Here is a 15,286-nt window from a genome sequence, read left to right as displayed (position 1 = left end):
TGGCAGTGCTCTCCTGTTCCTGTACAGGACAGCCACACTCCTGAAATGCCATCTGTCACTCAGCCCCACTGCACCGCACACTCCAGTGCCACTGCTGGGGTCTCATCTTGCCCATATACCCAGTCATGATGTACCGCCTGGGCTGTGGTGCACAGCCCTGGTCCAAACAATGAGGGCAGGGTCCCAAGTGCTTGGTTCCTTGCCTGTGGGGGACAAGAAGACCAAGTGCTGTCAGCTCCTTAGGATGTGGTGCAGGACCTTTGCTGGGTCAGTTGTTCTGGAGGGCACGTGAACCCGTGCCCGTGGTACAGGACAATGCTGCTTCACGTCTCGCACTGGAGTCCCTGAGGTGGTGGGTGGGTCAGACGACGTGGCCGCCTTCACTCAGCCACCTGGGCCGGAATGTGGCACAGCCCGGTGTGCTCTCAAGCCCCTGTGGGGCGCTAGGGATGTCACCCAGCTTGGCACAAATGCGGCGTTGCAGCTCCTGGTCTCCCAGCTCGGTCGCTGCAGCGAGGGCCAAGAGGAAGTAGGCTGCTGCATCCTGTTCATCCTAACCATAAAGGACAGGGCAGGCATTAGGAAGTGGTTTAACTGAAGGTCACAGGGTGTAAGGGAGCTGGAGGAGTGCCCAGTAGTTCCAGGCAGAACCCAATGACATCTGACGTCATTGAAATGGGCTCCATATAGTTGCAGCTGAGTGCCTAACTTCTTTCCAAATTGCCTTTCCCCCCTCAAACCTGGCTGTGCCAGCATTGTGTGCATTTATTCTAAAGCTGCAGACAGGGTGGAGAGTCACGGGATGCAGCCATCTACATTTGTGGCTGCTCCGCCAGCAGATGTGATACTCCACCTCCAGCTCTCCATCAAGACCAGCGTGCTCAACACAGCATCACGGCAAGGCTTCCTACCTTCAGTTTGTGCAGGGTCAGGTTGCCGAGGTGGCAATACACCTTGCAGTAGTACAGGGCCTCTCCAGAGCACTGCAGCAAGGGGGGACGCAAGGCAAGTGTCTTCAGGTAGCAATCTTCTGCCATCTCATACATATGCAGAAAATAGTAGACTGTAGCCAGGCGGTGGAATGCAACCAGCTCTTGCAGCTGATCTCCTGGAAAAGAGTTGCTGATACAGCCAACCCGCAGCCTGCTCACGATGATACTTCCCCAGCCCAGCAAGCTGAGCTGCTTGGGGATGTATTTGCTCAGCAGCCTGGGGGCACAGATATCTTCATAAGGAGACACTGTGTTTGAAGATGGTTCAGAGAAAACAGCCATGGGCAGGGTTGCTGATACCAAGGTTGGCCAGATTGCCCAGGGAGTGTATCATTGAACCAGGGGATTTCTTAGGTGCTGGAAAAGGCTACTACAAGACTGGTTCCATCTCAGACATTTATGCTGTCATTTTGTCCGTTCAAACTATTTCTGTAATGGGAAGGGATGAGTTGAGTTTATCAGAAAAGCCAGGGCAGGGAGGAACTGTGCAGTCCTGTGCCTTCATCAGATGTCCCATGCTCCAGTGTAGCATCGACCCTCCGCTCAGCCAGTCCCACCACTGCCACAGCAGAGCACTGCCATGTGGTTGTCACACGGCTTAAAAAGGGAAGCGGCCCTAAAAAGATGTTACCACTTAGAGAAGAGGTCCATCAGTCTTACGGAAGCAGGAGCTCCCCCTCCGGTGTGCACTCTGTTCTTATTGAGAAAGACAACTCCTGGCACCCTGCGGGTGCGCATCACTCACCAACCCTGATGCTCAGCCTGGCTGCCAGTGTGGCAAACTCCAGTGCCTTCTCGTAGCCCTGCAGCCCGATCTGCAGCTCTGCCAGCTTATTGAACAGCCGTAGCTCTGTCTTACTGGCCTTTAGTTTCCTGGCCAAGGGCACAGCACCTCCCTAAAGAGAGACAACCGTGAATCCAGGCTGTTCCAGGAGGTATGGGTACAGCACGGCCCACAGAGGGGTGACAGAGCATCAGGAGATGGACCAAGCACTTGGCATGGCAGACAGATGATGGGGTGGTTGAGTGCTGCAGGGTCAGGGTCTAGCCCCTTCTTTCCCTTGAAAATAAGTTTCGTATCCCAGAGCATGGTTCTCAAAACTTGAGCTTCATGTCTCACCCTTCCTTAGGTGCTTGAAATTTTGACTCTGACCACGTCCCCAGGAGTGACCAGCTCACACCTAACACTGCCAGGATTTGTAATGAAAGGACCCTGTTCCCACCTCCCAGACGACCTCTGGGGTGAGCTGCAGCCATTGCAAAATAAGCCTGTGCTCCAGGCTTCCCCTTTGCAGCAATGCCTGTACTCTGCACACTCAGAACCACCCCATCCCTCTCCACCCTCCATCCCTCTAGCCTAGCCACACAATGCTGCAGCCAGCCCTGAAGCAAAGCTCCCCACAGCCATCACCTTGCAGGGACAGAAGGACAGAAATGCTCAGAGGGATCAATACCCTGTAAAACTCCACTGCTTGATCTCTGTTTCGGTTGCCATTAAAAAAGGTATCACCTGCTTTTTCATAAAGATCCATGGCCAAGGAGAAGTTCTCCCATTTCAGAGCAGTCTGAATGGCTGCCTAGAATGAAAAGGAACTGGAGTGAGACTGGGAGTCAGCGGCACATAGACTTTGGTGTGATTAAATGAAACAAAGTCATCATAAATGTGAGCCCCAGTGCTCCAAAGAGCATGGAGACAAGTTGGACAGCAGGTTTGTGGGACTGTTGTGATATGCATAAGGATGGAGTCAGGAGACAGATAACCAATCCCTGTGCAGGGTCGGTGCAACAAGCTGATCATTTGGGATATCCAATGGCAACAGGATTTAGAGTCAAGACTGGGCAGCCAGCAGCTGTCCTGGCCCTGGTCTGTCACAGGTGTGATGGAGCCAACGTGAAGATTGACAAGAAGGATGGACAGCTTATATAGAGAAAGAGCAGAGCCATCAGGAGGGAGGTCAGGTATGATCAATTCTGGGAGGAACAGTTATTTGTGCCAATTATGCACTTGTCCCTCGTGCCACCGTTTAATCTGGACATGTTCCCTATACCAAGACAAAATACCATTGCCAGGCACCTTGCCTGGGAAGGGGCCCTCAGAGATTCAGACATGCCCTGGCATCAACTGGCCCTTCCTAATGCGAAGTCACCCCTCCTTTAGCCCCTGCCTCCCTGCTGAAACCGCGAGCAAGGAAGGCAATGATGGCTCTGCGTTATGGGCCTTAGATCTCTCTTGTGAACACTAGAAAACAGGCTGACACCAAAGCCATCTATTCATTTCACCCATGTCACTGAACAGCCACCCCATACCAGTAACTCCCTGCCTCTACCATCCTGGTTTAGGTGTGCGAAAGGCTCCTCTCCTTGTTCCCACCACTGTGTACCTCAGGCACCCAGCCCCACCAGTTCAGAGGTGCTTCTCAGTAACAGAATGAGGACCTAAACCATCCTCTAAATGGGTCCAGGCTGGTGCCTTGCAGGATACCCCAGCTCAGTGCAACCCCAGCAGACCCAACCAGCCTTCTGCTCTGCTTACTCTGGGCATGTGAAAGTATATCCCAACTTTTAATAGAAGCTGCTCCCTGAATGAGGGAGCCCTAAGACTTTGAGCTGCTTTTCCACTTTGCACCTCAGCTGATAAAATAACGCTAGGGATGGAAATAAGCGAGTAATCTTTAGGCTCCTACCATGGAGCTGTGATGGGAATGCAACTAGTCAGGGTGGGAATGGGATTGCTCCAGCTGTCTTCTCCATACCTGAAAGTACATTTCCACCAGCTCATCTTCCTGCATTAGATAGTAGAGCCTTCCGGCCTGCAGCCAGGCCTCTGCTGCTTTTACAGTCTCTTCAAGGTCAATGAAGATCCTTAGACTCTGTTTGGTGCAGTCCAGGGACCGTCTCAAAGCCCTGTGATGGCAACAGGCAAAAAGCCATTAAAGAAATCACAGGACACCCCCATCAACCAGCTGCAAAGCTACCACCACACCTCCCCATTGGCAATCCTGTCTTCTCCTACAGCTGCTGAAGGTTATAGGCAAATGGACAGCCACAGCTCTGAGTAATGTGTCCTGGTCAAATGGTGGAAGTCTCCTTGCTTTAGCACACGTGTGTGGATCATCTGGCAAGCTCAGACCTGCCTGGGAACCCCAGTGCTCAGCACAGCCCCAAGGTAGCCTGCTCCCAAGGGGGCTGCTCCCCACCCCTGCCTGTTTCAGCTGATAGAGAGGGTTTTGTCCGGGTCATCTGCAAACCCTGTTTGCCCCCCTACACTAACCCCAGTCGTTTCCAGCTACGCATGGGAGCTTAGGCAGGGAGTGCCTGCATCTTCATCTTCCAGACAGCATCTGGCACCCAAAAACACATCTCTGCCTGTTGTTTGTCTCTCAGTGCAGCCAAAAAGCCTGATCTGTGGCTACAAGTGCAAGACCTTATAGCCCCTCTTCAAGCTCCTGGTCACTAGAGGACAAAGGGGCGAGCAGCAGGAGGAGCCAGCGGGTTGGACACGCTGCCTGCAGAAAGCAGTTGTGCCAAAGGGAGCACCAGGCAGTGCCCTGGACATGTTTGTTTGCTTGATGTCTCTCCTGCTGTCAACTGGGCTCCAGCTGTCCTTGAGTCCAGCGATTGGGGTGCTTTGTGATCTTAAATAGCACTGTTCACATGGAAGGCATCTGCTTCCCAAGTACCCTCCCTCTGAACAAACTGTGACTAGCATGAGAAAGTTAAAATCCAAGTCAATGGCAGTCCTCGCCCATTTGTCCTTCGGGGACAACGGAGCTAGCTCCCCACTGTTTGACACATTTGCCTTCAAAAGCTGAAGAAAGTCTGTCCGAGTCTCTTTCTCTCCCCTCTTGCCCAGCAAAATCAGTCACCTGCATGTGTCAAGCGGGAGATTGAAAGGTGAGCTGACACAGGGTCTTAAGTACCTCCCTGGGGAAAATATTCCAGCAGAGATAGGAAGGGCAGACTCAGTGGCTGGAGACTAAAGCCAGAGTTTTCAAATAAGGAACCTATTTTTGCTAGTGAATGGTGATTAATCCCTGGAATAAGACTCCAAAGGAAGTGATGAATTCCCTGTCTCTGGGTCCCCTCTGATCAAGGCTGGATGTCTCACCAGAAAAGTATGTTTGGCCAGACCCCAGTTCTGTCCCAGCTAACAGCCCAGCATTTGCCTGGCTGTCATGGCGCTCTGGTTGACATTGAACTGTTCCCCTCTTCACCGCACAGTGACAGCTCTCAAACCTCAGCAGCACATTAACCAGCTGCCTGCCCGTGGGGCACCTTCCCCACTTCTCGCGAGGGACACCCCAGGAAAGTCACTGTTCTTGCTTTGTGTGAGCAGGGACCCCACTCTAACAGCATCTAACAGCCACAGACAGGACTTACTCAGGTGTGCCCAAAGCCTGGTAGAGCTGGCTGAGGGTCTGCCAGACACTGCCTTCCAGCTGCCTGTCCTGCAGCTGCTGTGCCAAAGACACCCAGTGCTCATGGTAGGTGATGCAGGCCTGGAGACTGGGGGACACTTTGCTGTAGAAATGGCAGAGACACTCAGTGATGTGAAGCTGACCTGCGTGGTACAGGGAAGGGAAAAGGACAGGTCAGGGAACTGCATTAGGGACCTGTCAGGGTGCTGCACAGAGGCGAACGCTGCCTTGGTTCCCACCAGCAAAGCTGTACTCACTCCTCACGTTATGCCACTTCAGGGCAAAAACCAACGCCAGTTCATAGCAGACTCTGCCATCTTCCACCCTTTGCCTGTTCACCATGGCCTGCGCTAGCCACAGCAGTACCTGCACCAACTCCATCTCCAGGTCTTCACTGCCCTGGAGCTCAGCGTAGAGCTGAGCCGACTGCAGCAGGTAGAGCTCGGACAGCTGGCTCACCCCGTGCGAGAGGCTCAGCTGCCCCAGGTTAGCCAGGGCAATAGCCTGGTTCCTCTTGTTCCCGGTCTCCTTGGCTTTGTGCAGGGCCCGGATGAAGTTCTCTGCAGCCTTTTGCACCTGCCCTTCTCCTTTGAGGGCAATGGCCAGGAGATTGTGCACAGCTCCACCCTGAGTCACGCTGTCCGTTCCATGCAGAGAGCGTAAGAGCTGCCACATGATGTCCGCAGCTGGGCCCGGCTGCCTGTGCAGGAGATACATCCACCCCAAAGAGAGGGAAGACTCAAAAGCCTCCTCCTCACCCATCAGCCTGCTGAGGGTTACAGCCATGGCTGCATAGCAAACCGCCCCATCCAACACACCATGCTGGAGGTACATCCTGGACAAGATGGCACACAGTGTCCTCTGGATGGGCACAGCTCTGCTCTCACGGGAGAAATGCAGTGCTTGCTTGAGGTAGAAACAAGCCAGTGCTGGGATGCTGCTCCTCCCCAGTTGGCTTCCCAGGAGTTTGGGAGTGTTTTGTAGGATGAAGCCAGCTCTCCAAATGGGTGTCGGTGCCCCCTTGATGCCACTGGGAACAAACAACCTAGCAGACGCCAGTGCAATATTTGGCAAGTACTTCTTGTCATACAGGTAGCCCAAGATGGGGGTGGCATCCAGTGGCACAGAACGGCTGTCTGGGTCAACTAAAGAGGTGGTGAGACATTGAAGATGCTCAGTAAAGGGCAACACTTCATCATTTTTGCCCAGTTGCAGGAAGAGCTTGACGATAAGGAAGCAGACCCGTGCCTCCAAGGGAACATTACCCACAGCAATGGCTTCCCTCAGGACATACATCATGACTTCCAGCTCGTTCTCAGAGCTGAAAGAGCGGCCAGGCAAACAGACGAGCAAGGCCACCATTTTTCCCAGCAGGGAGGAGAATTTGTGCTTCATGTTCTGTTTCAAGTAGATGGAGGCAAGGTTCACGTGCAATGCAGCCAATAGGGGTAGGTCCCCAAAACCCCTGTCCAGGACACTCATAGCTTCCTCAAAGTACACTCGAGCCTGGGAGAACTTGACCTTTTTGATGCAGAGCTTACCCAAGAGGAAACAGAGCCTGACATGAGCCCAAACTGCATGAGTCCTCTTGGCCCAGTTCCTAGATGTCTCAAGGTACAAGACCAGTTCATCCTCATCAGAGAAACCATAAAAAGTGGAATTGAGAAAGGAAAAACTGAGATCATAGAGGTTTTGAAAACTGGGCACATAACTGTCTTGGTTAAGGAAGGTCAATATGGGGTCAAAGACATCAGCGTCTTCCACTTGTCCAGCATTCAGGTCAATAAAGAACTTGGGATCATCAAAATCATCCAGCTTCTCCAGGAGAACATCTTCCAACATAGCAGGGGCTGACTCACTCCCTGGGCTAGATAGCTCAGAGGTGCTAGTTGTAGCTACGTCGTTTACTTCCTCCCAAGACTGGAGCAGCTGGATATCTTCACAGCCACGGACAACAGCCTCTGGAAGGGACAGGCAAACCATAGTGGAATATTTCCCATGTCAAAATTCACCCTCATAAGTCATCATAAAAGCAACCCATTCTGTCCCCTCCACATACTCACCTGATGGCACTTTCGGGAGCATGGCTGTAGGTTCAAAACCATCTACACCAGGAAACAAACAGAAAGCGAAAAGCCCAAGGCCTGGGTCAGTGTTAATGTGCAGGCAATGCTCACACCTTGTCGAGATCTCCTGCTGCTCTGCTAAATCCCAGGGCAGCAGGCTTACTTCTGGCTGCACTTCCAACCCCTCTGTCTGCCGAGGCTTGGCTCCGTGTAAGACCATGGAGAGCAGCTATTGGCTGGTGGTGGGGTGAACACCGGTAACAGTATAGTTACCTGGGAACAAGCAGGTCTCATTTTTCACAGGCAGAGTTTTATCAGCTCTATCTCTCCCAAGAGCCTTGTTGTGTCTATTCAGAGGTTTCAGGTATATGTGTATGTTTGACAGGTTCCACCCCAGGCTCTCTGCACCTGAGCTGGCTGGTCTGGGAGGTCCTTAAACCCCAGGGGATCCCAAGATCAGCCCTGCATGGTCACACCGTGCTTCAAGGTACTGAGACGGCAGGAAGTAGACAGAGAAATTAGCTGTGGTCCAAAAGCCACGCAGAAAGCATGGAGAAACTGAGAAGAGCAGCCAGGAGCCCTGACCTCCTGGCTCCTGCTATGGGCATGGAAATGATATGGCTTGCCACTTATCTGTGCATCCCCCACAATACACACCCAAAGGTCAGACAGCAGCAGGGACCTACAGCCAGGACCAAGCAAGAGCAGCTGAGGAGCAGCAACTGCAGCGTGGCAGGGCCCAGCTCCTGAGGATACCTACAACCTCCTCAGCCAGGCTGAGCAGAGGGCTTGGAGGCTGTCCCAACCACAGCAGTTGTCTCCCCTGCAAAGCCCCAAGCAAGGAGCTCTCTAGACCCTGCCCAGCATTGCTCTCCATGGGGATCCGTGGGGCTGGTCATGTAAGGAGAGGGGAAACTCACCCAGCCGGTACACAGAGGTAATGTCAGTGCGTGCCAGGTCACCGAGGAGGGTGATGAAGTGCTGCTCACCACCGTTGCAGGGGATGCGCAGGAAGGAGGACTTTTCTTCTTCACTCAGAAACACCAAGCCTTTTCCCCTAAGTTGAGGCAGACATCAGGGGAAACAGTCAGCGCCTCCCCATGCCCTGACACAGAGTGTGTCTTCTCATACACAGCTGTCCTGTGGGATGGGATGGGCTTTCCTATCCCTCCTCTTCCTCCCACCAGAAAAGCTCTGCTGCAGATGAGACAGGAGACTGGACAGCTTCCCCATCAGGGCTCTCAGATCCAGGTTCCCCATGGAAGAACCAAAGAGTACCAGAGGGAGGAACCTGTTGGTCTTCTGTCTCCAGAAGCCCTTTCTGAGGACAGGGCATCATCCGATCTCCTCTCTGTTCTCTATAGTGTCAAAGAAAAGTGCCTAAGACTTACCTTGAGTGAGCCTGATCCGGAAAAGCCCAACAGACCTAGTGACAGGTTAAGACCTGATCGTCCCACACACACTCTAGAAGGAGAAGCCTTTTCTGATGGGTATTGAACCCAGAGCTATGTCTTTAAGTCATGAACAAAGACAACTGCCCGGGTCATCATAGTGAGATTGCATCACCCGCCCTCCCGGGACGACTCCTGTCTATGTCCTTGGGAGGATGTTTAATTCTGCTCAGTGAGGAGCTGTGCCAGTAGTTATTCTGCCTCAACATGCCACAGAGAGCAAAAGGGCAGATGAAAGCAAAGCACAACTTGGTTTCCTTGGCAGTGATCACTCCCCCCACCTTTGCCAGACTCACAGCCCCCCAAAGCTACAAAGTCAAGAACATTTCTAGGTGGAACTGCGAAGTCAGCTCATCTGGTACACAGATGTCCTGGGCTGCCTTAGCATACAGCCAGGTTTAGCCCAGGGCCAGATCTGTTCCCCTCTGAGAATCACCTGAGGCAAAAGAAATAAGATTGCTTTGTCTGGGCAGAGACTCCTGCAGCCTGTTGGCAGCAGAGCCTGGCCAAAAGTTGTGGACAGATCTCAAATGGATCCTCTGGGAAGGCAAATTACCTGCCCTGGACGCTCACACAGCCTTGAGTTGCGACTTGAAGTCTTCCCTTCATTTTCTACTGAGTTTAATTTGATCTAGATGGTAGCAGTAAACTTACAGAGGTTCACAAGTCTCGGGACTTATGTATCGGGTGGGGACAAAGCCGATGCTCCCAGTGCTAAGGGATTTGCCCACAAACCACGGGAGTCCCGGAATGAAGAAACCGATGACTTCTATGCTGTCTTCTTTGGAGAAACTCAGTTCGTCCCACGCCGCTCCTCTGTGGTCGTCTGTGGCCGTGCACTTGCCGTTGACTGAGAAACCAAGGCAAACACGGGCATTTCAGTGTGAGGCCGCTGTTAAAACTTCCTTGCTGGAAAACACTTGGGCAAGGAGAGACTATGATTTCAGGTTGGGAAGGCTGCATCTCTGTCCCCTAAGATTTACTGTGCTCTCGGACTCAGAACTCTGCAGTTTATTCTTGAATAAGAGGGTCATAATAAAATACACAAGAGGTGTGGATAAACACCACACAGCCAAAGACTGAAACGTCTGAGAGGTGCAGTTCAGAATGTGGCTGGAAGCTTGGAGCTTCCCAGAAGCTGCACTGCCTCAGCTCTCTGCCAGGAGTGAAATATGTACAGTGCAAATGTCCAACAGGCTACTCGCCAATTCCCGCCTGCAGTGACCTCCCATGTCCAGCACGCTCTGAACAGTGTCTGTGTCCCAGCAGGAATGGCCTGGGGCTAACAGGGGAGTGATGGACACAGGGTTCATGTGCACACCGGGGGAGCCTAATTATTTAAAACTTCAGTCCTGAAAGAATTAAAGGAGAGAGAAAATTGCAGAGAATACAAAAACCCAGTGGCAGAAGGATGGCACTAGCAGCCCTCTGTGTTCCTCAGATTATCCTTCTAAGTACATGCAGTTTGCAAGCTCTGTTCTCCTTTCAGGAGTGCCCAAAGATGCAGCATCCCCTTAGAACACCTTGCAATGGAGTGTCATTGTCAGGACAAGAAATGGGGCCTTTGCTTTTGTGGCCAAACCCAGGTTTGCAAGAGCTGTGCCCTTCCCTGGGATTGGCAGCTGTGTTACACAGGTATCACTCACCAATTGGATGAGAGGTTGTCCCACTGATCTCCCGGGAAATGCCAAAACTTATAGAATAATTCTTCAGGAACCACCTGCAGGGCAAAGGGGAACCACACTAGTCCTCTCTGAGCAGTCCTGCCCTCAGGCCAGCACCAGGGATGGTCTCACACAAGCAGGACAGATGTCCTGTACCCTGTGAGTGCCAGAGCTGTTGTGGAGCATAGCCAGCACAGCCAGTCCAGTAATTCCTGCTAACGGTGGTACTGGGCATGGAGGGCAGTTTGCACCTCACACCTGCAGCCTCACACCACATGGTAAGAGCAGGATAAATTTGCCAGGCTGTAAGGAGGATCCCACTGTGTGAGTACAAGAGAAGCTGCAGGCGTCTTTGAGGCTCAGCCAGGCGTCCAGCGTGAGGCCCCACTTTGACTGGCATTACCTAAGTCTTGGGCTATGCTTTTTCTCACAGTTATTCACCTGTGAATCAGAAATAATCTAATATATGACCTAAATCTGTATCATACAGGAGTGATATCTGAAGTATGTCCTTGTTCTGTCCCATTAACAGGACCTAACTGGTTCCAGTTGTCGTCTTCATGCTTAAGGGATATCCTCACAAAATTGTGTAGCTCTCGCCCACTGCCAGAGCCAAGAGCACTTTCTCACCCAGGCTTGGTGCCAGTTCATGCATCAGGATCAGGAAAGAATCTTGGCTTGAGCCCTATTGATTGGCCAGTCTACTCACTGGTAAAATGGTTGAGGTATTGGCTGTAGAGCTGTCACAGGCACCAGGCCTCGTTGACCCGTCATTAAGGACATCCCTTCCCACTTGGACTCCTCTCCAGTGTTCTTCACATGGATCAGCTCATTCTTGCAGAGCTGCAGGCCTTCCTCTACCTCCTGCTCTGGCTGCCACACACCAGGCACTGCTCTGGAAAAAAAGTTACCTGCAGATAGAAGGAGTCTAGGTCAATGGCATCAGTGCAGGACATAGCCTAGCACAGAGCTACAGCACAGCCCTGCTGAGATGCTTTTGACGAAGTCCCCACAAATGCAGTCCCTTCTCACCTTCCTGGAGCAGCAGACCTGTATAAATGGTGGCCAAGTGATCTTCATCCACAGTAACTCTGATCTCTGTGTCCTCCATCACAGCACAGTTTAGCCAGTAGTCCTGGTCAAAGAGAAGCTGCTCCAGGCAGCTCCCCACGTACCCTAAGAAACCAAGAGGTAATGACGTGTTAGAACTCTCCTTTGCTGGGAGCGGTGAGCGCTCTTTGGATGTCTCCCATTTGCAAGTCTTCCATTTGTAACCGCACTGTGAGGCAACAGCCTCCAGTCCTGTCTCCATCCCCAAAATGCAATAGAGGGATTACCCGAAAGACATCCTCCCCGATCTCTTTCACTGTTCCAGACAGTGGTTTCAAAAATCTGTAGATGACACCAAGGGTCTTTTAATTCATATTTCCCATCTCTCCACCCTGTTACATTACTGTTTTTTTGGTGACAAAGAATACTTTCTCCAAAAATCCTTCTCACACTGTCTCTTCAGATCTCCCATGCCTTGAAAACATTACCTAAAGTCAGATACGTGGAAAACTTCCAGACTTCTTCCAGAGTTTTGAAGGTGAGGAGGAACCGATCCTCCTGTGCTTGCATACAGACCAGCCTGGCTGACAGCTCCTACGCAAAGAAGACAAAGCAAGATTAAGGCGAGTTGGTTGCCTGGGGTTAAGGGGAGGGTGCTCCAGCCAGGTGGGTGTGATGGAGTACCCACAATAGCAACTCCCCTGGTACAGCAGTGGGAGGGTGAGGAAGCTCCATCTCCTCCTCCAAATCTTTTCCCCTGTGGTACACACCAGAACCTCTGTGCTTGTGAAAGCCAGACACGTGAACCATACCGTGCGATGGTTAATGTTCACTCAGGACAGGCACAGCCTCCAAACTGCAGCTCTGCGGCTGAAAGCAGTAACTGCCTGGAGGGAGAAACTCTCCTTTCACTATTGCTAGCACTAGTCTGCGCTGTTCCAGGCTTTCTTGGAAGCTCTGCAGGGAGCCCTGAGGGGCCAGGGCCTTAAAAAACAGCAGGGGAGGAGAGTTTGGTTCAGGAAACACCTCTGTACCTGTAGCGATTCTTCTATATGAAGGCAAATACTCTGAGAACCTCTGTGCATGCCCAGAGATGCCACCTCCATGAGGGACACAGTCTGGCACGCTGCTTTGGTGATCCCATTTCACATGATTGTGAAATGCCTGCTGGTTAGACTCACTTCAGGGCTACCTGCCTGATCCCTCCGGCAGCTCAGAGTCTCCAGCATGAGGGCTCCTGACAGGAGGCTCAGCTTTGCATCTGCCTCTCACCTGTTACCAGTTCATTTCCCCCATCATTCCAGTCCCCCACAGAGTCCCTGTGTGCAGGAACACACCCTGCAGTGGCCTTAGAGAAACTTCTCTTGGCTGGGTTTGGTGTCCCATCACATCCCATCACGCCAGAAGCCTCCTAGTGCATGCTCTGTCTGCCCAGCTGGGGCTCCTACCTTGAACAGGGCACAGGCATCTCTGTCGTCGCTCTCCAGAGCCCACAGCTTCTTTCTGGCGGCTTCCTGGAGCTGGGAATTGAGGCACCGGGAGGAGCGGCTCTCAACGGAGAAGAAGAGTGAGATCTCTTGAAAAGGAAATGTGCAGGGTGAAGGGAAAGAAGCTCCATGCCACACAGAGCTGCCTCTGCCACGCTGCCTGCCTCCAGCCAGCCTGGTTGAGATGCTCTAACAACACAAACCCAGACTGTGATTCCCCTGCAGCAACAAAGATGAGACACTCGAGGGATGACAGGGGGTTGGCTAGCTTTGGTGCCAGGCCTCGCTACATTCAACCACTGGAAATCTGGGTGATGACAAAGGCAGCATCTTACCTGCTGGAAAGCTCTCCCCGACAGCCAGCAGCACCATGGAGGCATCCGGCGAGCGGTCTGCTGCCTTGGTAGTGAGGTTGCTTGGCTCTGATGACCCAGCCTTACCTGGCAAGGAGCGGGGACATGGAAGAGCTGCTGTCAAACGTTGTGGCAGAGGTCTAGGATACTCTGCCTAACCATGCCACTGAAAGCAAAGCCTGTGGGTTGCACTGCAGAGCTGGCTGGGGATGTGTAAATCTGGTATTACTCTAAAATCATGCTCAAGTTTAGAGGCAAGATCCATGGGATTGATGTGTCCAACTACATGATACTGGCTTCCTTCCAGTGCTGGAGTGGTTTTGAAGTGAGGAGACTTTTCCTCCTTGCTGTTGGGACAGATGTTCACTGAGCAGATCTGGTAGAAAGATGACCCAGTGACACAGATTTTTTTTTGCGGAGACCTCAGAGTGCAATTCCCCAGCACAGGAGAGCCAAGGGCTTGCAAAACTATTTGCTCATCAATTTGACAGTCAAAATGAGATTTTCTCCCCTGCCTGCTCTGGTCAGTATCTGAATTCCAAGATGCATTCTCGCTGCTTCACACATCGTAAAATATTGCCATAAAGGATTTGGGAACTGAAACTTTAGCTGCTAATTATGGTAATGAAGGCTGAGGCACATAAAAATCCGGCTTGCTCTTCCACAGCTGTATTGGCTGTGAAGGGATAACAAGATTAAAAACCAATTTTTGTCAGTAATCAGATTGGACTTGTAAGACAAACATGTACCCAGAGATCTGGAGCTGGAACACGCAGCAGCTTTTGTAAGTCACTTCTGTCACCATAACTATACTCTGCAGTCCTTTTTATTGAGCCAGCTTTCCTAGTTAGTCAAATAAACGGTTATTTGCACACAGAATTATAATCCTTATTTATAGTTAGCAGCAGGAAAGAATGGCCCAAGGCTGGACACGTAATGAATGAGCTTTTCTTTGAAAGAAAAGGCTCTACATTTCTCCACAGCTGATTTGAACACACTTAACAAAGGACTTCACCCAGCAGCTCCGTGTCCCCTTCCACCCACGGGGAAACAGAGACGGGGAAGCGAAACAACCCAGAGGCAGAGTTAAACCCGAGCTGGTTCCTGCCTGGGCTGGGCTTGCCTGCCACTTGCTTCACCCCTCTCGCTCTCCCCCTTCTCCCTGCATCCCAGTCAGACTGACCCTGGCAGTCTCCACTGGCTTCGGCAGGGCCCGCTGGGCAGGGGCTGGGTCCCCCTTCCCTAGGGACAGGTACCTGCTGTCAAAGTCTTCTCCCGGTACCATTTTCGCCGGCGCTCGGCTGCGGTGTGCTGCAGGTGGTCCCAGCGGGGCAGGAGCATGGGCGAGCGGCGGCAGCAGGAGTCACACTCTTCTCCTGGGGAAGATGGGCGGTGGGGAGAGGCGTTCAGATCGCCGGCAGGTTGCTCCCTGCCCAAGAGGTCTCCATATGACACTCTGGAGGAGGCGCCAGGTCGGCCACCGCTGGTGCTGCCTGTGTCAGCGGCATGATGCAGCATGCTGGTGGGTCTCCACAGAGGCAGGCAGGGGCCAGGGCTCACTCGGGGCAGAGGAGAAATGGGTTTGCTCCCCGCAGCACTCGCCAATTCAGTGTTTATTTTTGTTTGTGCCAGGCTCAGAAAGGGAACTGGGAGATTTTTCAAGAGACCAATTGAAACTGCTGATGGGGAGTCGTTTCCAGTCGTGCCAGTGACTCATTTACCTCCCTGGTGCTGACATATTTTGTAACAGTGGGCAGGAAACAGCCCCAGCCCAGAGCCGAGCAGAGGTCCCAGCGCTCGGGGCT

At 52.3% G+C, this 15,286-nt stretch overlaps 1 protein-coding gene across 1 annotated transcript; it reads right to left on the bottom strand.

Annotated features, from left to right (window-relative positions):
- Positions 1-361: 361 nt before the first annotated feature.
- SH3TC2 (SH3 domain and tetratricopeptide repeats 2) lies at positions 362-14,857 on the bottom strand (the record flags this gene model as incomplete). The annotated part of the gene is made up of 17 exons (XM_010143120.1): positions 362-553; positions 912-1,108; positions 1,738-1,888; positions 2,447-2,569; positions 3,746-3,896; positions 5,373-5,553; positions 5,668-7,371; positions 7,474-7,515; positions 8,397-8,533; positions 9,582-9,777; positions 10,574-10,647; positions 11,301-11,502; positions 11,624-11,767; positions 12,130-12,235; positions 13,090-13,217; positions 13,464-13,568; positions 14,738-14,857. Coding segments are annotated over 17 exons (3,953 nt in total), but the record flags the coding sequence as incomplete, so codon positions are not given.
- Between the last annotated feature and the right edge of the window lie 429 nt (positions 14,858-15,286).

Source organism: Buceros rhinoceros, unplaced genomic scaffold (genome assembly GCF_000710305.1).
Source record: "Buceros rhinoceros silvestris isolate BGI_N320 unplaced genomic scaffold, ASM71030v1 scaffold2279, whole genome shotgun sequence".
Lineage (NCBI taxonomy): Eukaryota > Metazoa > Chordata > Aves > Bucerotiformes > Bucerotidae > Buceros > Buceros rhinoceros.
This window is presented reverse-complemented; position numbering and strand designations above follow the sequence as displayed.